Source organism: Oryctolagus cuniculus, chromosome 2 (assembly GCF_964237555.1).
Source record: "Oryctolagus cuniculus chromosome 2, mOryCun1.1, whole genome shotgun sequence".
Taxonomy (NCBI): Eukaryota; Metazoa; Chordata; class Mammalia; order Lagomorpha; family Leporidae; genus Oryctolagus; species Oryctolagus cuniculus.
The window spans coordinates 88,742,646-88,764,339 of record NC_091433.1 but is presented as its reverse complement, the minus strand read 5'-3'; the positions used below and the strand labels follow the sequence as shown (position 1 = coordinate 88,764,339).

Genomic DNA, 21,694 nt, shown 5'->3' with positions numbered 1-21,694 from the left:
GGTGCGCGCGCATTGGCTGCCTGGCAGCGAGGAGCGCGGCGACGCAGAGCGCTGACAGGCAGGGCTGGGTTTGGTGGAGCCGGCCTGGGGTGTGTGGTGAGGCCGGGTCTCCCGGCGCCCTGGGTCCAGGAAGATGGTGCTGCGTGGCTGCCCGGTGAGCTACCTGCTTCTGTGCGGCCAGGCTGCTTTGCTGCTAGGGAATCTCCTGCTGCTGCATTGTGTCTCTCGGAGCCACTCGCACAATGCTACCGCCGAGTCGGAGCTCATGTCCGCTGCGGGCGCCGGGCGCCCGGAGAGCCCCGCCGCTGCTCCGAGCTGGGAATATGGCGACCCCCAGTCTCCAGTCATCCTGTGCTCCTACCTGTAAGCCACGCGGTGGGCGAGGCGGTCGGAGGTGGAGGTCGGGCTGTCGGGGTCAGGTCAGGGGGAGGCAGCTGGTGGTAAATGCCGTGACAGGTCTCGGGCTCCTCTCTCTCCCAGGCGACGAAACACCTTGTGTGCCGGCGGAGGAGCCTTGGGGGTCCCGAGGGAGGCCCCCTCGGGAGGCAAGGCTTCTGGAAGAGGGGTGCGAGGGTGCACCTTCCGCCGGACCCGAGTAGGGCACAGGTAGGGTGAATGATTTGTCCCTGCCGGCGAAGCTTTTTTTTAATATCCTTACCTTTGCAGAAACTGAGCCTTTTTTTTTTTTTAACATGTCTATTTTATCAAATAAGAAGAGAGCATTTGGAAAGTACAAAAAGAACTAAGGCTCCTTTGGCTTAAATGCACCCCCCATAGTCTTGCGGTGTTGGCTTAGGGAAAAGATGAAGCTATGGCAGAGGTAAAATCCATACAGAAACAGGACGAGACATGGCTACCTCCCCTGCCCAACAAAAGCATCCTTTTGGTGTGGCTGTCAGTTTCACCTGCTGTATTGCAGTTAACTGGCGCAGCCCCTTGGTTTGTAAAAGGGTCCACAGAATGCAATGGGTCCCAGAAAACCTGGTGAAGAAGTCTCTTGCCTGTTTGGATTATGTCCCTGTAAGCAGCAATTTGCAGAGATGACGCTGATGTGATCTTACTGGCTATTTGCAGACCCGATGAATTTATAGAATGTGAAGACCCAGTGGACCATATTGGAAATGCAACTGCGTCCCAGGAGCTTGGTTACGGTTGTCTCAAGGTGAGTTTCTGATTGGTGGTGTCAGCAAGCTCTTGTAAAGAGGAGTACTGGCTAACTGCTGGTGCAGGAAACCACAATGTAAAATTACTTTTTTGTAAGATCCCAGCAGAGTGACTGTTACTGTAAATTTCCTGCACAGCCAGGGTCAGTGGCTGAGCAAGACATTTGGTTTTCTCGGGAAAGAGCATTCCCTATGCCAGAACCACCTGGGAGCAAAAACCAAACTGTCTTTGGTTCTTTGGCCATTGAGATTGACAGATGCGAAGCTAAAATGTTACCTTGGAATCCTTCCAAAGTGTGCACTCTCCTGAAAGAACAAGAAGGCAGCTGTGCAGTTTCTAACACTGCAATGCATTTTGTTACATGTGCATTTGGGGCAGAGCTCTTCCATCCATGGCCTTTCTTTTCACCAGGCGAGCAGGCCCCACAGTGTACTTAGAAATAGTCTATCAGCCTATGTCTTTGTAGGAGGTTAACATATCCAGGGGAATCCTTTGGTTAAAATGGCCTCTTGGAATGAAAAGAAGCCATTCATGCCCATGAGTAACATCCCTAATCCTAATCAGGCTCTACAAAACCAGTGAAGTCCGGGTATTTCCAGACCCCACCATGGACTCACCATTACATTATGCTGCATGACACAAGCCATGATTCAGCCAGGTAATGAGAGAATTAGGCGAGAACATTTTGTATACTAAATCTGACACAGAAATAAACCTGACAATATCAAGATCAAAAAAGCGAGTCTTTCTAAAATTGTACGTGAAGAAATATTTTAAATACAATGAAATTTTTGTCTATTGATAATCATTAATAAAAGTTTGATTTGCCTTCTTTAGAATCACTTTGCATTGTATAGAGATCACTTACTTTTGCCCATTTTAATTAAAAACTGAGTTTATCCTATCCAGAGGCTCAAACTCTCACATGACCCAGAACTCCTAAAGGACTAAGAGTGTCAGGCACCTGAGTTCTGGAAGAGGTACAGGAAGCATTCTTATTTCCCAGACTCATCCCGTTGGGGAAGAAGCCAACAAAAACAGAAGCTCAGACAATCACATGTTCATTATTTGCTTATTAAAATCCTGGGGAAGACATTGTAGTGCAGCCGCTTAAAGCTGCCACTTGGCATTAGTGGGTAAAGCCACTGCCTGCAATGCCAGCCAGCATCCCATTTGGGCACTGGTTGGGGTCCAGGCTGCTCCACTTCCAATCCAGCTCCCTGCTAATGGCCTGAGAAAGCAGTGAAAGATGGCCCAAGTGCTTGGGCCCCTGCCACCCACGTGAGAGATGTGAATGAAGCTCCTGGCTCTGGACTTCAGCCTGGCACAGCACTGACCACTGTGACCATCTAGGGAATAAGCCAGTGGATGGAAGATCTCTCTCTAATATGTGTTTCTCCCTTTCTCTTGGTAACTCTTTCAAATAAATAAATCTTTAAAAATAATAATAAAAAAATTTTAACATCTACCATTTGGCCCACATACCATATCAAAAGTGCCAATCCAAGTTCCAGCTGCTCTGCTCCTGATCCATCTTCCTGCTAATGCACCTGGGAGGCAGCAGGTGATGGTCCAGGTACTTGTTTTTTGTTTTTTTGTGTGTAGTTTTTTTGTGTGTGTGTGTGTGTGTTTTTGGTTTTTTTTTGTTTTTGTTTTTTTTTAGTGGAAAGTAGAAGTAGCAAAGTTTATTAGGGAAGGGACATCCGTAAGAACAGATGGGAACCTCTCCAGGCAGGACCTGGGAGAGAGTGCAGTTGCTCGGACTGGGGGGGGGAGGGGGGGTTTACATGGTTGAGTGGAGAGATTACACCTGGCCAGATCAGGCGGGCAGCTCAGCAGAGAGGCAGAGGGTTGAGCGCGCAGTCTGGTTGAGGCCGGGGGTTTTTAAGGAGATGGGTCTTGCTTCCCCACCTCTGCTCCGCTTGGAACAAAGGGCTTTTTGGATGTAAATAGAAAAACTTCTGAGTTTTCCCCTGAAGGTATCAGACAGGAGGAAGCCTAGCTGGCACCATCCTGAGTTTAGAGGAAGGGTGAGCAAGACTTCCTGGAGAATGGGGATCCAGAGCAGGGTGTTTGAAGTGCAGATACTGGGCTGCATCTGGGAGATTGTGGAAGATTTGTCAGGCAGAAGGGGCGGGGACCTCCACCTGGCAGGTTATCAGGTAGAAGAGGGCAGGGCAGGACGCGAATACCAGGCTGCCCCTGAAACATTGTCAGGATGACTTTGAGATGCAGATGCATATGCTGGACATAAATGTCTTCTCTTTAGGCCTTTATGTCACACACACATAAGCTCATAACTGACTTCCTACCTAACATTCCCCCCTCAAGAGGTAATACCCAAAATTCTTCTTTGGGATTATGGATGGAGTTCCGTTTTCTGTAACTTCTTCAAAGCTGGCATGTGGGCGTCGAGGGGGATTTGGGTATTTCCTCTTGCTATCTGTCTTATGGTGTGCAACAGTGGCCTTGGAAAGACTGTGGGGAGCAACTGGGAGCAACTTGGACTAGACTAAGTTACTGGAATTAAGACTTATTCTATGCATCTGCTCTCCCACAATATGGCGCTGGGAGAGGAGGAAATAGCTTTTACACAGCTGCCTCCAGTTCAACCAATAAACTGTAGGAGCTGATTGGAGGAGAGCAGCGTACTCGGCGTGTGGGTAGCAGAGTTGGGATTGGTGGAAGAGGACTATAAAGGAGGAGAGAGATAACATGCACCAGGAACATCTATCTGCAGGAACACCTGTGCAGCCCCCGAGAGAGCCGGCCGGCGGTGTGCCGCTCCCCCGCGGAAGTGGGGAAAGTGGCCAGGGGGAACCGCCCTTCCACGGAGGTGGAAAGGACGGTAGCCAACCCGGGAAGAACCAGCAGCAAACCCGGGGAGGGCCGAGCAGACGAAAGAACAACGCAGGGTCCTGAGTCGTTCCTCCACGAAGACGGGGAGCGACAAAAGACTGTCCTGCTCAGTCCAGAGGGCTGCTCAGATCATCCAGTGGAATGGGCTGGAAGCCTTGTCTGACGACCATTTGGAGTTCGACAGCTTTTATTCTGTTAGAGACAAAACAAACAAGGGCATTAAAAACACAAGGTCCAAAGAGAAGCCACAAGATTACAGAAGTTATTAGGCCAAGGAGAGGAAATAGCCAGGATTTCCATGACCAGATGTCAGGTCAGAAATCCTAGCCCTGCTTGGCCTGGCCCTGGAGATGCTCGGCTTTGTCCAGGAAAAGTACAAATTTGGGTTTGTACCTGTCCAGTCTGATTGACCCAGAGACAACATTCTTCCTGTAACATGGCACAGATACCTCTCGGAGTAGCATGTCCAATATTTTCTCTTTCATAACCTTTTGTGACTTCCACACACCCTCTTCAACTTACTTGAAACATTCCATCATTTCCATTCCAGTCTAGAGTAAACTAGCCATCAGGATAAAGTCATTCTTACAAACCATGTCCTTTCCTTATTAAAAAAAACTCTTTCCTTCTAACCTTCATTACCAAGAACACTCTTTCCTTTCTAACCTTCCTTACCAAGCACACATTTCTATACTTGTGATGTTTTCCATAGAGTCTGGTTGGCTCTCTCTACCTTACCGGAAGACTGAGGTCTTCATGTAGAGTGAAGGGCCGGGTTATTCCTAGGGCCTTACAAATCCCTTGTGTAACCTGGGAGATGAGGGAAGGCCCGTTGTCACTTTGTAAAGATTTGGTCCAGGTGCTTGTGTTCCTGCCACCCACATGGGAGACACAGGTGGAGTTCCTGGCTCCCAGCTTTGGCCTTACCCAACCCTGGCTATTATGGGCATTTAGGGAGTGAACCAGTAGATTGTCTCTCTCTCTCTCTCAGTCTCTCTCTCTCTCTCACTCTGCATTTCAAATAAATAAAATATTTAAAAATAAATAAAATCCTGTATCAGATGATAATTCTGTATTATGTCCTAATCTTGTTCATTTATAATGGATATAAAACAGACTTCAGTGTTAACACATTGACTTTTGAAATACCCACTCCCAGGTGCTCAGTCACATCCTCTTTTTCCCATAAATATTAGATAATTAAAACATTATGTCATCTCTTACAAGTGGCATTTAGTAAAATTAATATTTTTCATATTATAGGTTGATTATTCCATATTTAAAATGCTTGTATCCAAAAGTGTTTCGGGTTTTGGATTTTGTATTTCTCATATTGACCTTATACACATAGCCTGAAGGTCATTTTTATACAATATTTCCAGTGCATCTGTGTTTAGACTACATCGTCGTCCCATGAGGTCAGGTATGGAACTTTACATTTGTGACACTGGAGTGTTCAGAAAGTTTTGGATTTTGGAAAATTTTTGGAGTTCAGATTCAGGGTGCTTAACCTGTATTGTGTTGAAGAATCCAGTCATGAAGGGGAAGAAAAATGGGTTTAAGAATGTGCATTTCAGATGAACTAATCTGAAATCATCTGAAGCATGTCACCCAATTCCATACTTTCAAGCAAAGCTTTACCCCAGCCTTGTACGAGTAACTGCAGTCCTGAGGCAGCTTTTATTAGTGATACAAAGATACGTTTTTGTGTTCCTTGCTTTGATGATTTTAGCTTTTATTTTGGTTTTGGCTATTATTCCACAGTTTGGTGGTCAGGCCTACAGTGATGTGGAACACACCGCGGTCCAGTGCCGAGCCCTCGATGGAATTGAGTGTGCTAGTCCTAGAACCTTCCTACGAGAGAATAAACCATGTATAAAGTAAGTGCAACCTTGAATAGGGTAGTTGGTACTTAAGTGAACGTAAGCCACTTCCTTATGATCTTTTTATGTGCATTTTCTTTTAAATTTAAAGAAGTCATATGATTACTGTGCATCAAGTATCTACATAGCCATGTGTTTATAGTAGAGAAGACACGGATAGGAGACCAGAAGTTGTGAGTTCTAGATGTCTCTTTCACTGACTGGCAAGTACCCTGAGTACTTAGTCTGTTCTCTTATCTATAAAATGAACAGGTCGAACCAGTTGCTCCCCTCTCGTAGATATTAAGTTCTATGAAAATTGCCTTAGCATTTGAGAAATAAAGGTTTTATAAAAGGTGGGCTCCTCGGCCTGAGAATCAAATTATCTTAAAGGATTCAGGTCATTCTGTAAATTCTGTTTGAAGACACAGAATTTTCTTATAGCATCAACTAATGTAGGGTTTCCCTAAGACCATATTGAGGGGTGATAGTAGAGCAACTGTAGCTAACACTGTAAGGAAAGAAGCCTTATGAAGAAGCCCTCACTTTTAGCTGCCTCCAAAACAGGAGGAAAGGTGTCTGGAGATCAGACATTCATTTAAGGAATACTCAGAAGGCCGGCGCCATGGCTCACTAGGCTAATCCTCCGCCTGCACCCCAGGTTCTAGCCCTGGTTGGAGCACCGATTCTGTCCCGGTCGCTCCTCTTCCTGTCCAGCTCTCTGCTGTGGCCCGGGAGTGCAGAGGAGGATGGCCCAAGTTCTTGGGCCCTGCACCCGTATGGGAGACAAGGAGAAGCACCTGGCTTCTGGCTTCAGTTCAGCACAGTGCGCCAGCCGCAGCAGCCATTAGAGGGTGAACCAACAGAAAAGGAAGATCTTTCTCTCTGTCTCTCTCTCTCACTGTCCACTCTGCCTGTCAAAAAAAAAAAAAAAAAAAAAAGAATACTCAGAGGGAGCCAGCTGGGTCTCAGAGCCTGCAGTACAGGACAGGAGCCCAGACTGCTCTCCCACCAGCATGCCTATAAGGCAAGTGTGCCTGATTTCTCATCCAATCCAACTCTGTAAAAGTCAATTTGTTCCTAGTAGTCCTCTCTATCTCAGCAAATACTTACTCTTTTAAGAATCTAGACTAACCAGAGATTTGTTTTATCAGTTGTGGGGAATGGGGCCAGTGTTAAAAAAAAAAAAAAAAAAAAAAAAAAAAAAAGTGTGTATGTGTCTATTACAATATTTGACACTCAAAAAGTTTTCTGGTTGGAGAAAGACTTCCTTTCCTGAGTCCACCCTTGAGACAGCACAGGCCCTGCCTGGAGCATGTCTTTGATATGTAGCCTAATCCAGAGCCAGGCCTGTGCACCCCAGGAGACAGCACTTCTGCCTATTCACCCCAGGGCCAGGTGCCAGCTCTGGGGCCGCCTTCCTTTCAGAGCCTGTGGAAATTATTCTCGTAGCCAGTCCCAAACCGTTGCCTGGCCCTTCCTTGCCTTGCCTACAGAAACCCCAGCAAAGGCAGTAATCTAAGGCTTCCCCTTGTTCCTGTCTTCTGAGCACCGTGTTCTCTCTCCCGTGTGACCCTGCATGGTGGGCCATGCCTCCTGCCTCTAAGACCTACAAGTAGAATAACCTCTTGTTCTTTCTGAGATTCTCCCGTGTCTCCTCTGTGGCTACTGCTGCCTGACAACCTCCTAAAAGAACACACAGTGGCAGCTGAGAGGCCACAGAGGGACTGCTGCAACATCTCGTCACATGCATTAAACTCATTCATCTTGACACGCTTTACTTTTTCCGTGTTGAAACATGCCCCCTTTGATTCCCTTCGTCCAGGTACACCGGACACTACTTCATAACCACCCTGCTGTACTCCTTCTTCCTGGGCTGTTTTGGAGTGGATCGTTTCTGTCTGGGACACACCGGCACAGCAGTAGGGAAGCTGTTGACGCTCGGAGGACTTGGGATTTGGTGGTTTGTCGACCTTATTTTGCTTATCACTGGAGGACTGATGCCAAGTGATGGCAGCAACTGGTGCACTATTTACTAAGAAGAGCTGCTGGTACAGCCCAGAGGCAGGGGAATGCTGGCACCTGAATTCATCTCTGCAGGCTCAGAACTCTGTTTTGACAGCAGACCTGAACATTACTCTCCCTTTGGTGGAGGAATAGGTTTGGTGAAGAAGGCTTCTTTGACTTTGGATTTTCAACCCAAATTTCACCTTGTGCAAGCCCAGAAGTAACATACAAACAGTGTTATGGAAGTCAAATGTGTACTTTTCCTCATGTTCGAAATAGAAAGCCTAATGACCAACTTATAAGCGACAAAAGGGTTTCCCTCCTCTTTGTCTCTATAGATGGCTTTATCTTCAGTCCTTTGGAGCAAGAGGACCCTACAGGATGAGCAAAATGAATGGTTTTTTCCACGTGCCTTTTGTGACCCTGAGATTTCAAGTGTAGCCAATGAAAATCTTCAGCAGAAGAAGAAACGGCTGTGGATTTTAATACACACTGAAATTCTGAATTTAAGTTGCAGAATAAATTTCGCCAACCTGGGAGTTTATGTGAATATTGTAGTAGAGAGAGTGAAACTCAAAAAAAAAAATACATTTGTTTTGCTGGTACCTAGGCATATGAAACAAGCCATAACCCCATTCTCACCATTGTGTTCCAGAGGCAGTCCATGCATACAGAAGTTTCCTCCTTCCAGCCACGTTTTCAAAGCCAACAGTGTCATGCATATGTGAGATGAACTATTCCTCCTAGCAAAGTTGTCCCATCTAAAAATTATTTACCAGCTTATGGCACCTGTCTTGTAAGCTGTTAACATCATACAAATAACTGTAACACCATTCTCCACAGCTGGGTAAGATAAAGTGAGACGCATCATGCCCTGGCAAAGGTAAACTCACTTCTCCTTAAAAGACAGGAATACCAGGGTAGAATTAGGATGTGATTTATGGGGGCAAAGAGAAACTGAACATGTTCTGTCAGAATAAGCATGATGTTAAGAGTTGTCACAGTAAACTACAGCAATCAAAGAGATACAGTCAAGCTGTTGCACTCCCAAATCACTAGGAATAAAAGGAAATGTTCCAAATTATACTTGGTTTTCAAAAACTTGCTGCCCATGCTTTGCAATCTAAGTTGAAAAGGACTGTTAAAATACGAGATGGAATTTGCGGCCAAGGCCCAGAAAGAGCCTGCTATTTGGAATAACTTCCAAGTTCTAGAAACAACCAAGGTATAACTACCCAAAACTTACTGTCATCATAATTGGTTTCAAGACCGAGAATCACAGTTGAAGTACTTTCCCTGGATGTGTTCTATCATTTTGTAAGCAGCTTTCCTAAAAGTTTCTGCTTTATCATCTACCATCTAGGTGGCACTTGTGTTAAAAAATTAAATTATTTTGTTCTGTCTTGAAAGTTCAGTCCTACATGGGTCTTAATCTTATTTAAAACAGTAATTACTGGTAGACTTGACTCATAATCTCTATACCCTGAGGCAGTATTTTGTTAAAGATTTATTTATTCATTTGAGAAGCAGAGTGAGAGAGAGAGAGAGACAAATCTTCCATCATCCACTGGTTCACTCCTCAAATGGCTGCAACAACCCAGACTCAACCAGGCCACAGAAGGAAGCCAGGAATACCACCCAGGTCTCCCACATGGGTGGCAGGGGCCCAAGCACGTTAAGCCATCATCCACTCTCTTCTCAGATGCATTAGCAGGAAGCTGGTTCAAACACTGAGCAGCTAGCACTGGAACTGGCACTCCTGTGTGGAATGCCAGCATCACAGTGGTGATTTATTTATTTATTTGAAAGTCGGAGTTACAGAGAGAGGAGAGGCAGAGAGAGGGAGAGAGAGGTCTTCCATCTGATGGTTCACTCCCCAATTGGCCACTACAGCCGGAGGTGCGCTGATCCGAAGCCAGGAGCTTCTTCCAGGTCTCCCATGAAGGTACAGGGGCCCAAGGACTTGGGCCATAGAAGTGGTGATTTAACCACTATACCACAATGCCCTCCCCTAAGATGGCACTTTTTCTTATTGTGTGTCATGAAGAGACTAGACCTCCCAAAAAAAAAAAAAACATTTTTAAGGGTAGTCTGAGAAACAACAGAAACTAAAATTAAAATCGCTCCCAAAATAAAATACTACTTTAAGTCAAAAGTCCTGCCTCATCCCACATGCATCTTTAAATCTCCCTAAGGGTATTCATAAATGCCATCAAAAGTTGTTTTAAGAGAAATAAACTGGTAGCTCCAAGACTTTAAATCATTAATGTTGTCAGGAAGAAAAGTTGGGGTTAAAAGCTCAAAGTCTGTAAATTATTCTAGAAGCTATGAGATAGGAGTCTTTCCCACGGTCAGAAAAGCTGTTGGAGACCAAAGTTGTTTCCACTGCTACAGTGACAATTTGAGAATCATCAGTAATACTCCTCTGTGATAACCTATAATTGTCTATTTCAATTTGATTTCTAAATGATGCCCATTCTGTGCCAGCCACAAACCCCAGCCAACCTGAAGAACTGATTGAGTCTGAGTATTATTTAAAACTGGGCAACCCAGATTCAGGTGAATGTTTTTTTTTAAATATTTGGTAGATAGATGTATTTGTGTATCCACGTGTTGCATCTAGTTTGTGCCTATAGAGAAAATTAAAAACATTGAAGTATCCCTCTGTCAAGGTTAAATTAGCAACTGTGCTTTTTTTTTTTTTTTAGTTATTTCTTTTCTTTGAATAAAATTTTATCAGCTCCCCAGACTTCCTGGCACCACATCCTTCTTCCACTTGGCTTAATAAGGCTTCTCAGCACCCGCACCCCCAGGCTAATGATCTCTGGACATGTATGTGGTGAAAGCATCCATTTTTCTTTATACAAAAGATTTTAAAATCTTTTGCCATCTTTGGCACATCTTCAATACAAACCAGATAATATAACTTTGGTTTTGTGAGATAAGCTCTCTTTAAAGCAAGAAACTTAATTGATTATTTCAGGTGTGACCATCAGCAACAAGGTTTCACGTCCTCGATGAACAATGACAGAAAGGGAATCATTGTCCTTAACAGCCTCGATGACATCAGTGGTGGTAGTAACAGGTTGCCCGTTTATGCTGACAATCACATCGTGGTCTCTTAACCCAGAGCTGGGAGAGAAGGGAAAATAAATACAGAAATAAAAAGACCATGAAAATATAGGAAGAGCATATTTATCCCCGTCTAAAATCCAACATCTCCTTTCTTAAGGTATTTCTACTTTGTTGGCGCTGAACATACACAAACCAGGAAACTAGAACTAGTGTTTTAAATATTCTGGGAGAACCCTGAAGGACAGCCACCCTCTTAACGTTTGTAAGAATGACATCCTATCAGAATCTCATGTAAGAAGTGTACTCCTCCCACATATGCTGCATTTGGCTCTGAACGGAGGTATGGCTTTCACTGGCTGTTCATCTCTGGCTCCTGTGAACCTCAAGCGCACCCCCAGACTCGCCAGCAGCAGCAGTGAAAAGCCCAATTCCCCCCACAGCTTGTGGAACTGGAGTGCACACTGAGCGGCACTGCAGAAGTTCTGCTTCTGGTCAACCCTCCAAGTCTAAAACACTTAAAGCTCTGATTCTAAGCTCCTTTGCCCCATAGTTGGGGTTATACTCAGTCTCCATCATCTTTGCTTCACATAGAAAATATATTCTATAAACAAAAACCAGTTCAAATACAAAACTGCAATAAATATATAGCTATGCTGCTGCTTCATCTACAGGCGAAAATAGGCTGGAAGAAAACCATTCACTTAAATAGCTTCAGGAGACACCAGTTAAGAGAAATGAGAAGTTCAAGGAAGAATGATAGTGTGAAGGATTATCAAGATAAATGGAGTTTAGGGGCCAGTGCTGTGGTGTAGTGGGCTAAGCCTCCACCTGAAGTGCCAGCATCCCATATGGGCACCAGTTTGTGTCCTGGCTGCTCCTCTTCTGATCCAGCTCTCTGCTATGGCCTGGGAAAGCAGTAATGGCCCAAGCGCTTGGGCCCCTGCACACCCATGGGAGACCTGGAAGAAGCTTCTGGCTCCTGGCTTCAGACCCAGCTCCACTCATTGCAGCCATCTTGGGAGTGAACCAGTGGATGGAAAACCTCTCCCTCTCCCTCTCTTAACTCTACCTCTCAAATAGATAAATAAAATCTTTAATATATATATATGGAGATTGGGGACAGCATTGTGGCAGGGCCACTTAAGCCACCAGCATCCCATTTCAGAGTGCCGGTTTGAGTCTACACTGCTCTGCTTCCCATCCAGCTCTCTGCTAATGCATCTGGGAAAGCAGCAGAAGATGGCCCAAGTCCTTGGGCCCTTGCACCCATGTGGGAGAACTGGAAGAAGAAGCTTCTGGCTCCTGGCTTCGGATTGGCCCAGCTCTGGCCATTGCAACCATCTGAGGACTTAATTGATGGATGGAAGCTCTCTCTCTCTGCCTCTGCCTCTCTGTAACTCTGCCTTTCAAATAAATAAATAAATCTTTAAAAAAAGAAATGGTGCCTGACAAAGAGTAAATGCTTCATCAGTGCCAGCTGTTATCATTATCATTAAGGATAAATGCCAGAAAGCCAGATTCACATGTGTCCGTGACGTCCATGTAATGTTGCATTTGAAGGTGAATATGAATCACCTGTGGGTCTTGTTAAAACAGTAGATTCTGATTCAGTGGCTCAAAGGTGGGGCCCGAGACTCTGCTTTTCTGAAAAAGGCTTCAGTTGATGCCAAAGCTACTAGATAACAGACCACATTTTCAATAGCAAGGACTTACGGAACTCAAAGGAATAAAACCCTAGCCACGAATAAGAAATTAAAATAATGAGGGGGTTGGCAGAGCAGGCCAGGAGCCAGGAAAGTCTGGAAAAGTCTATGATAAGCCCACTTTAATAACTTGCATCCTAACAGCTGTGCTAAATAGTACTTTTTTAAGATTTATTTATTTATTTGAAAGGCAGAGTTGGGATGGCACTGAGGTGCAATGGCTTAAGCCATAGCCTGCAGCACCAGCATCCCATTTGGGCACCAGTTCGAGTCCCAGCTGCTCCACTTCTGATCCAGCTCTCTGCTAATGTGCCTGGGAAAGCATCGCAAACATGTGGAAGACCCAAAAGAAGTTCCAGGTTCCTGGCTTCATCCTGGCCCAGGCCTGGCCATGGCGAGTGAATCAGCAAATGGAAGATCTCTGTCTCTCCCTCTCTATCTCTGTAATTCTGACTTTCAGCTAAATAAATTCCTAAAAGAAACAGCAAAATCAGCTGGAGAACCTTCTTTGAGGGCTGTTCTACCTTTCACTTTACAGGAAAAAAGGGTATGAAAATGCCTAAAACATATACTAAAAGTGAGAGCACCTAGGATTCCTCCCATTCTGAAAAATTATTAATCATCAATTATTTAAATAATTATATATTTGAATAAACTTTGGAGTCAGCATTGTGGTGCAGAGTTAAGCTGCCACCTGTGACAGCTGCATGCCATATGGATATGAGTTCAAGTCTCAGCTGCTCCACTTTAAATCCAGCTCCCTGCTAATGTGCCTGAGAAGGCAGCAGAGGATGGCTCAAGAAGTTGGGCCCCTGCCACCCATGTGGGAGACCTGGATGGAGTTCCAGGTTCCTGATTTCAGCCTGCCCCAGCCCTGGCTGTTGCAGCCATTTGGGATTGAACTGGCGGATGGATCTCTCTCTCAGATTACATTGATAATGTATCTTACTTAACTATATCTAAGATATTATCACTATAACATACTTCATATTTTTAATTATTAATAAGCATTTTAGACTTGTTCATATCAATCTTTGAAATCCACTCAACAATATGCACGCTCAATATGAAACAACAGCATCTTCCATAGTGAAACGCAATCCTTCCAAAATAGAAAAGGTACGTTTAGTGAGGGAATATTTTACACTGGAGCAGCCATTTGGTCTAGTAGTTAAGGCATCAGTTGGGACTCCCCCCCATATCTCATATCAGAGAGGGTTTGAGGAGCAGTTCCACTCCTGATTCCAGGCCCCTGCTAATGCACATCCTGGGAGACAGCAGATGATGGCTCAGGTACATAGGTCCCTGCCACCCTTGTGAGAGACCTGGATTAAGTTTCCAGCTCCCAGCTTCAGCCAGGCCTGACCCAGCCACTGCAGGCATTTGGGAAGTTAACTAGAGGAAGGGAGTTCTCTCTGTCTCTTTGTACATCTGTCCCTCTCTCCGTCTGTCCCTCTGCCTATCAAATAAAAATAAATGTACAGTGCTTCTGGTTTTTTTTTTTTAACTGATTAAATCCATTCCAAATGTTAAACACACATATAGGTAGTAGCCACCACCGTGGACAGAGCTCGTCTAGATCCCACCCACATTTACCACTGCACAGATCTAGAAGGAACAAAGGAAGCTGAGCACGCCTCTCACCTCTCAGCAGCTGTTCCTTGAATCACTTCGTATACTAGAACCCCAGAACTCACATCAGGGAAATCTGGATCTTGCCGTTTCATTTCCTGAAGAAGGCTGTGAAAAGTGGAAAGGTTAGGAAGCAGTGTCTTGAGCCCCGAGCCCTGGCAAAAGCCTGCAGCTCTGAACAGGTGCTTCGTCTTTTACGCTCAAGGCTCCAGGCACTAGCGGCATGGCCTCAGGCCACTCACAGACACCGTCCCCAGGGGGGGAGGTCCAATCCTCTGTCCAAAGCCTAGAACCACCTGACATCATTTAATGCAGCCACAGTGAGAGACACATGTGCAGGCCGAGGCAGATACAGACCCTGTGAAAATTGGGCCTCTGGCCACCACAGTGCCTACTGTAGCCCAAAACTTTCACTTTTCCTGAACACTGTCCAGCTATGACTTTTGCCTGTTAAAAAAAGGGGGGGGGGGATAGCACTGTGGCCCAGTGAGTTAACACCCTGGCCTGCAGTGCCGGCATCCCTTATGGGCGCGGGTTCAAGACCCGGCTGTTCCACTTCCGATCTAGCTCTCTGCTGTGGCCTGGGAAAGCAGTGGAAGATGGCCTAAGTCCTTGGACCCCTGAACCCACATGGGAGACCCAGAAGAAGCTCCTGGCTCCTGGCTTTGGATCAGCACAGTTCCGACCATTGCAGCCAATTGGGGAGTGAACCAACTGATGGAAGACCTCTCTCTCTCCTCTCTGTGTAACTCTTTCAAATAAATAAATAAATAAATCTTTTAAAACACACACACACACACATGTTCGCACTCATACTTACTTCATAGTGAGGGGCAGCATCCTCAGACCCAAGTATTTCTTCTGTAAAAGAGACTTTCCTGGAAAAGGAAATGATAATGCCTTACGATCCACGAAACTTCCCTCCCTCTGACAGAACTGCAGAGACAGCGACCCAGGTACCCTCTTTGCTATCTGTCCACGGTGAAATGCATGGCTCAGAGAACCCCCGTCACGAGCACCCACGCTTCTCCCACCCAGCTCCCCACCTCCGGCCCACGCGCTCATCCCCTCACCCGGTTTGATCCAAGTACTTCCGGGTACAATTCAAGCTCAGCTTTGCCACCAAGCCCACATTCTGTAATCTGAGTAGCCCAGGCCTAAACAGCGTTCAAGCGGTTATCTCCAAAGAATGAAACACACGCGGGCACTGCGACAATCCCAACAGCCTCTACCTTTCAACTGGCGCTCGTGGTAGTCGGCCAAGAACTGTCGGATGCGATCTGAGGGGATTGCAAAGGAGATGCCTGCGGTCACCTTCAGCGTGTTTATGCCGATCACATCCCCGTCCTGGCAAGGGAGGAGACCTCTTTCAATCAGGGTTTTGCAAACTGAGCAGTGCAAACCACAGCAAGCAGAGGTAGGGGTGCCGCTCATCACACAGGAACTAGAGGGATTTTTTTTTTTTTTTTTTTTGACAGGCAGAGTGGACAGTGAGAGAGAGAGACAGAGAGAAAGGTCTTCCTTTGCCGTTGGTTCACCCTCCAATGGCCGCCGCGGCTGGCGCGCTGCAGCCGGTGCACCGCGCTGATCCGATGGCAGGAGACAGGTACTTATCCTGGTCTCCCATGGGGTGCAGGGCCCAAGTACCTGGGCCATCTTCCACTGCACTCCCAGGCCACAGCAGAGAGCTGGCCTGGAAGAGGGGCAACCAGGACAGAATCCGGCGCCCCAACCAGGACTAGAACCTGGTGTGCCGGCGCCACAAGGCGGAGGATTAGCCTAGTGAGCCGCAGCGCCGGCCCTAGAGGGAATTTTTAGACAGCAATGGCTATTACTTTCCAGGGCACGTAATGTGGTAGGATAGCAGAGTGGAGCTGCCCAGGGGCAAAGCTACCTTTTCTTTCAAGGTCAAAGGGTCAAGGCAGCTGAGAATGTTGGTTTTTTATATTGAGCTCATGTTTTTTCCCTCTGTAAGTTACACTGACTTTAAAATGGAGTCATAGCTTGTGCTTTGATATAAATAAAAACACAAGGAGTATTTGCCTTTTTATTACTTTAATGAGACTAAAAATAAGCATGGGAAAAAGGCAAAAATTTGTTGGAGTTGTAGCAACACTTCAAGGAAGCCATTCAGAAGAAATTGGGAAAATTGACTTTAGGCAACTAAGGTCGCATAAGATAAAAATACAAAGTAGAAAATACTTTCCTGGTAATGTACTTCATCATCTGTTAGCCTTTGACAATGCAAAAGACAGAAAAGAGATTTCTCATCATATTCAAATACGGATTATAATTCAGAAGAGCAACCTGAAATTCTGTATTTCATACTTGTTCTCATTAACTCATTGTATTTTTTTTAATAAAAAAGCAGGTACAAAAAGTTACATACAGTGTTATGAGTTAAAAGCATTCATTTCACATACAATGCATCTTCTTAAAAGCAAATGCAGGGTGAGCACTGGGTGCAGCAGTAATGTCACCGCTTGAGAGCACAGTGTTGTGATACAGCAGACAAAGCTGCTGGTTGCAATGCTGGCATCCCATGTGGGCACAGTTTCCTGTCTCTGCTATTCCTCTTCCAATCTGGCTCCCTGCTAGTAGCCTGGGAAAAGCAGCAGAGGACAGCCCAAGTGCTTGGGCCCCCTGCTACCCACATGGAGACCTAGGAAATGCCCCTGGCTCCTGGCTTCAGCCTGGCCTAGACCTGGCCATTGTGGCCATCTGGGGAGTGAACCAAGAGATGGAAAACCTCTCTCTCTCCCTTCTCTCTCTCTCTCTCTCTCTCTCTCTCTGTAACTCTTTCAAATAAATAAATCTTAAAAAAAAAAAAAGTCACTGCTTGAGACACCACATCCCATATTGAGTCCAACTCCAGTTTCCTGTTAATGTAACCCTGGGAGGCAGCAGATGATAGCTAACTTGGGTCCTCACCACCTGCATGGAAGACCTGGATGGAGTTCCCAGCTCCTGGCTTCAACTTGGCCCAGCCCCAGCTATTGGGGACATTTGGGGATGGGAGATCTCTCTCTGTCTCTCTGCCTTTCAAATAAATAATGAATAAATAGTAAAGAAAAAATGTAATATTTAAAGAAGAGCCAAAACAATCAGCTCAAAAGGGCCTGGGAAACACAATCCCAGGCTGGGAATCAAAGATCACTGCACTCCCTTACATTTGCACAACTAGAATCCATGGCCTTTCCACTACAGACAAAAACTGAAGAACAAAATACATGACAGCAATGAGTTCTGGCTGCGGCCCTTCCTCCCTCTAAGCGGGTCAAGATGAAGACCAGGCTCGTGATGGAATCGGCATTTTTAGATGACAAGCAGTTATTCACAGAGACTTTTTAAGGATATACATGACACAGCACAGTTGGAAATTTGGCATTAATCTGGGTTTAATATCCAGGGCTTTGGGTAACTCTCCAAAGAAAACAGAAAATGTGTTGAAGGAGAAAAATTTGAAGCAAGCCAGAGCCAGAACCCTGGTGCTGTCGCTGGGACGAGACCACCCATCACAGACCTTGACTATCTCCTGACGTCCTTCTCAAGATCCAAGGGTAGCAAAGCACCACCCCACAACCCTCCACGCAAGAGCGGCACATACATCAGCATCACAGCATTCGGAAAAAGTCTTTGAAAATTAGGAAGAAACATGAAGCAGCAGGGAAAGTGGCCACTTACCAAGTTCACCAGAGGCCCACCAGAATTCCCGTGCTAGAGACAGAATTTGGAAAAAGCATCAGTAAGGCCAGTTGAATACATTTCTCCTTGTCATTTACACATACTTCCCAAAGAGGGTTACCATAAGCAATCCACTCTATAAACTCCTGTTTCCCCCAGGGCAGGCAAATGTGTACCCTATCACGACCGGTACTGCAGTCAGCGTAGGGACAGGTGAGGACCACCACTGTCAACATCAACTGTGACTTCTAGGACACAGCCTCAGAGACCACTCAGCATCCTGACCCCTGATCAACACATCCAACAGCTTAGTCTCTAAGAACAGGGCATTGCATTCTTCTCCCGGTGATCTAACTGAACTCTGGACATCCCCCCACACACAAAGAAGCCACAGGGAAAAGAGGCTGCTCTCGAATTTTGCTGCTTTTCTCACTGCACTGCCAGGATCTTACGGGCTGAAGAAGGACCTCCTCATGACTCACGTTAATGATGGCATCGGTCTGGATATAGTCCATGTCCGAATCCTTCAGCCCTAGCTCTTTGCCCCCTCGCTGTGTCGTGCTGACAATTCCCGCAGTCACTGTGTCCTGCAGAGAAAACGGGCTGCCCAAGGCCACCACAAACTCTCCAGCCCGAAGGTCAGATGATCTTCCTAGCAGCAGTACAGGAAGGTCAGTCTGCACACAAGCAAGGAAGGGCCAGGAGGACAGACAGGCAAAGATTACATCAAGACTCAAAGAATACATCAGGACAGAAATGACTGGTATTTGTGCATAACACACATGTGACCCCACCACTATCATTTTAGCCTTCATCATCTAAGATGCACCCACTCATGCAAGTTCAACGATTGCCCCACACTACTTTCTGCAAGCCCTCACTCCTTGATGATCAGGGGCACCTCTAAGATCTAAAAGTACTGCCTTATAGAAGTTAGTATCAATAAAGCACCTGGGAAGGAACTGAAAAAGATAAATTGACCTTAGCAATTATGTAGCACTATTCCAGTTCAAAACTTACAAGGTGAAAAAGCCACAAATGGAAAGGAGAGCTCCTGGGAGGAAGCTTCTCAAATAAATGTGCACACAGATCACCCTGGGATCTTATTAAAATGCAGATTCCAAGTCAGGAGAGCTGGGTGCATTCTGAAAATCTGCCTTTTTATAAAGCTGTCTGCATATCGTCTGCAGGTCAATCGACGTTCTGGAGTGCAGACCATACTTTGTGCAGCCAGGACTTCAAAATATCCCTTAGCAGCTCTGAGTTCATAGCAATAATATCTGGTACACTGAGACAAACACAGAAATAATTTTCCCAGAAGCAGCATCTGTTGAAGAAGGAATTACAGGAGGAAAAAAAAAAAAAAGATGGGGTGGGGAGGGGTTGTTGACTATTGAGGGGTTCATTGAAATTGTTAAACTCAGGAGAGAGCAAAAAACAGAATCCAGGGGAAAAAATCATCAGAAAGTTTTGACTCCTCAAAAAGTTCGTGGAAAATGCACATTATGAAAAAAAACTATGCATGGATTTCAAAATGTTTGACACCAAAATCAACTTACCTTTCATTCCATTTTCCCACCAACTTTTTGAAGTCCTTTCATGCTAGCTAAGAAAGCTGTGGCATAGCCATAGAGTGAGAAAGAAAACATCGGCACATAGATGAAAAATCTTCAGATATACACACTCTTAACTCTTCAACCTCAAATACTCACATTTGGCTCGATCTTAATCAGGGCAAGATCCAATTTGTGGTCAATGTCCTTGACAGTGGCTTCATACTGGACCCCACTCTGGAGCTCCACCTGGATGCGCTGCTGGTTAGTGAGCACGTGAGCGTTGGTGACAATGAGTCCGTCCTCCGACACTATGAACCCGGAGCCACTGGACGCGGGAATGTCCTTGCTGCTCAGAGGTGACCTGTCTCCACAGGACAACCAGGTAAGCACAGGGCAGTGAAACCAGGGCAGCCGCTCCCAGGCTGTGAGTCAGAAAGTCACATTTATTAAACACACACACATCACAGTTTCTTGGGACATTTTACTTTTCCCCATCTGTGTTTTCATTCCCTCCATGTACAAATGAGCCAGGCCCAGAGTGCCCTGGCCATCAACTCTCCCTTTCTATAGGACACTAATCTCTTCTTCCAGGCTGCTCAGGGAAGCGCCCCATGGGCTTACGCTGATGATCGCATTCCGGATACCACAGACAAACGTGGGCCTGGCCCCGCAGCATCAGGGAAAAGCAATGAAAGTTCTGGCTACCCCCTGGCCTTGTATTTAGAACAAAGTAATCCTTCTCTCTGGGGACTGGATTTCCTTGCAGATAGAAGAGGGGGTTGGGCGAGACCCCCCCCCCCCTCAACACACACACACACAATGCCTATCAGCTCTTACATCGGGCCTTAAATGTTGCCGATGGAAGGTGAGGGAGAAAGACATCCCAGCCCCCTAAGTGTACAGGAGCGGCTCAGCTTTGAAAGCCAAAGTCCTTGCCTGTGCTGTGCCTCTGCTCTCTTGCTAAATCACCCCGAGCCTCAGTTTCTGCAAAGTGATTTTTGGGGTTAAGCGAGGCGTGGCGAGGGCCCCGGAGGCACCAGAAAACAGTCGGCTGGGGCTGTGGGTCTTCCTCCCACCGCCTTTACCTGCGGAACAGCTGCAAGTGAACCACAGCCGGCGCCACCTTCTCCACCACCGCAGCGATGAAGTTGTACTTGCTCCGGAGCCGGCCTGCGCTTCCGGTCCCTGGGAAGAAACGCTCCACTGCTTGGGGTCTCCCTTCTCCCTCCCCGGCTCCCCTTCCCCTCTCCTTTCTCTCCGTCGTCTCCTCCACCTTTAATTAAGGAGGCAAGAACTGAGCAGAGAGAACACCCCCACCCCCTCCGCGAATAAGGTGACTTCCACTCCATCAGCGTCCCCGGCGCACCTGGGTCCCCGCAGCTCCCCTTCTGCACGGGCACCGCCGGCAGTGCGCCCCGGAGGCGCGCGGCGCGGTTCTCGGCACGGAGCGCACACAGGCTCGGGTAGGTGCGCCCGTCGCTGCCGCACACGGCCGCCCCCACCGCCGGACAGCCGCAGGTGCCCTGCCAGGCGCCGCCGACACGCTCGGCGCGGCACTGCAGCCCCAGGGCGCACGGCCGGCCCCACAGCCCGCCGCACGCTTCGCCCTCAGCCGCGGCGCAGACGCGGCAGCAGCGGCAGCGGTCGAGCACGGGAGTGATCCCCGCAGAGCAGGTGGGCAGTGGCGGGCAGCGCGTCGGCTCGCAGGTTGCGGGACAGGGCATCGAGGCCCTGGACCTCCTCGCCTCGACGCTGGGGACAGGCCCGGGGCCCAGCAGCAGCAGCCCCAGCCAAAGGAGTGGCCCGAGCCCAGCGGGCAGCCGCTGCGGTCTGGGCATCCTGCTCCCTTCTCTGCCTGCGTCCACTTTTCCAGTTACTTCACTCTGGCCCCGAAGTGGCTCTGGGATGAGCAATACTTTCTCTGGGCTGGGACGCCGCCTTTGCCAGGTCCCAGGCTTTAAGTGGCGGACCTTGGCAGAGATCCTCAGAAACACACCCTGTACCATCCACCCCCCACCCCGGGGCCCGGAGGCAGCGCCCACCCCCAGGCAGTACACGGACGTCCCCAGCGCTGGCCTGCGCATGGACCCACTTCTCGGGGTGGGGTGTGGGGGCAGACTGACCAGAGAAATCATCCACCCACGGCCAGAGG

The 21,694-nt window shown here is 47.1% G+C and overlaps 2 protein-coding genes across 3 annotated transcripts; one reads left to right on the top strand and one right to left on the bottom strand.

Moving 5' to 3' along the window:
* The first annotated feature begins 6 nt into the window (after positions 1-6).
* On the top strand, positions 7-9,301 carry TM2D2 (TM2 domain containing 2). 2 transcript variants are annotated; one of them, XM_008273958.4, is made up of 5 exons: positions 14-363; positions 481-606; positions 1,075-1,162; positions 5,788-5,903; positions 7,711-9,301. In XM_008273958.4, the coding sequence occupies exons 1-5, from the start codon at positions 134-136 to the stop codon at positions 7,922-7,924; spliced, it is 774 nt and encodes a 257-aa protein (XP_008272180.1). In that variant the 5' UTR covers positions 14-133; the 3' UTR covers positions 7,925-9,301. The 2 variants fall into 2 exon arrangements, with proteins under 2 accessions (XP_002720820.1, XP_008272180.1); XM_002720774.5 differs by lacking the exon at positions 481-606 and having other exon boundaries at positions 7-363.
* On the bottom strand, positions 8,204-21,677 carry HTRA4 (HtrA serine peptidase 4). The gene is made up of 9 exons (XM_002720803.5): positions 20,909-21,677; positions 20,628-20,727; positions 19,699-19,903; positions 18,469-18,663; positions 17,987-18,019; positions 15,535-15,649; positions 15,123-15,180; positions 14,315-14,410; positions 8,204-11,024 (listed from the first exon to the last, which is right to left on the bottom strand). The coding sequence occupies exons 1-9, from the start codon at positions 21,675-21,677 to the stop codon at positions 10,859-10,861; spliced, it is 1,737 nt and encodes a 578-aa protein (XP_002720849.4). The 3' UTR covers positions 8,204-10,858.
* Between the last annotated feature and the right edge of the window lie 17 nt (positions 21,678-21,694).

What these genes read in the sequence shown, in the direction of transcription:
- TM2D2 (XM_008273958.4), top strand. Translation starts at nt 134, where the DNA reads ATGGTGCTGCGTGGCTGCCCGGTGAGCTACCTGCTTCTGTGCGGCCAG. An exon ending in TTGGTTACGGTTGTCTCAAG is followed by an intron (nt 1,163 to 5,787) that starts GTGAGTTTCTGA and finishes ATTATTCCACAG; the next exon opens with TTTGGTGGTCAGGCCTACAG. An exon ending in GAGAATAAACCATGTATAAA is followed by an intron (nt 5,904 to 7,710) that starts GTAAGTGCAACC and finishes CCCTTCGTCCAG; the next exon opens with GTACACCGGACACTACTTCA.
- HTRA4 (XM_002720803.5), bottom strand. Translation starts at nt 21,677, where the DNA reads ATGATTTCTCTGGTCAGTCTGCCCCCACACCCCACCCCGAGAAGTGGG. An exon ending in GGGGAGCTGCGGGGACCCAG is followed by an intron (nt 20,728 to 20,908) that starts GTGCGCCGGGGA and finishes GTTTCTTCCCAG; the next exon opens with GGACCGGAAGCGCAGGCCGG. An exon ending in GTGGGCCTCTGGTGAACTTG is followed by an intron (nt 15,650 to 17,986) that starts GTAAGTGGCCAC and finishes CTCCCTTGCCAG; the next exon opens with GACGGGGATGTGATCGGCAT.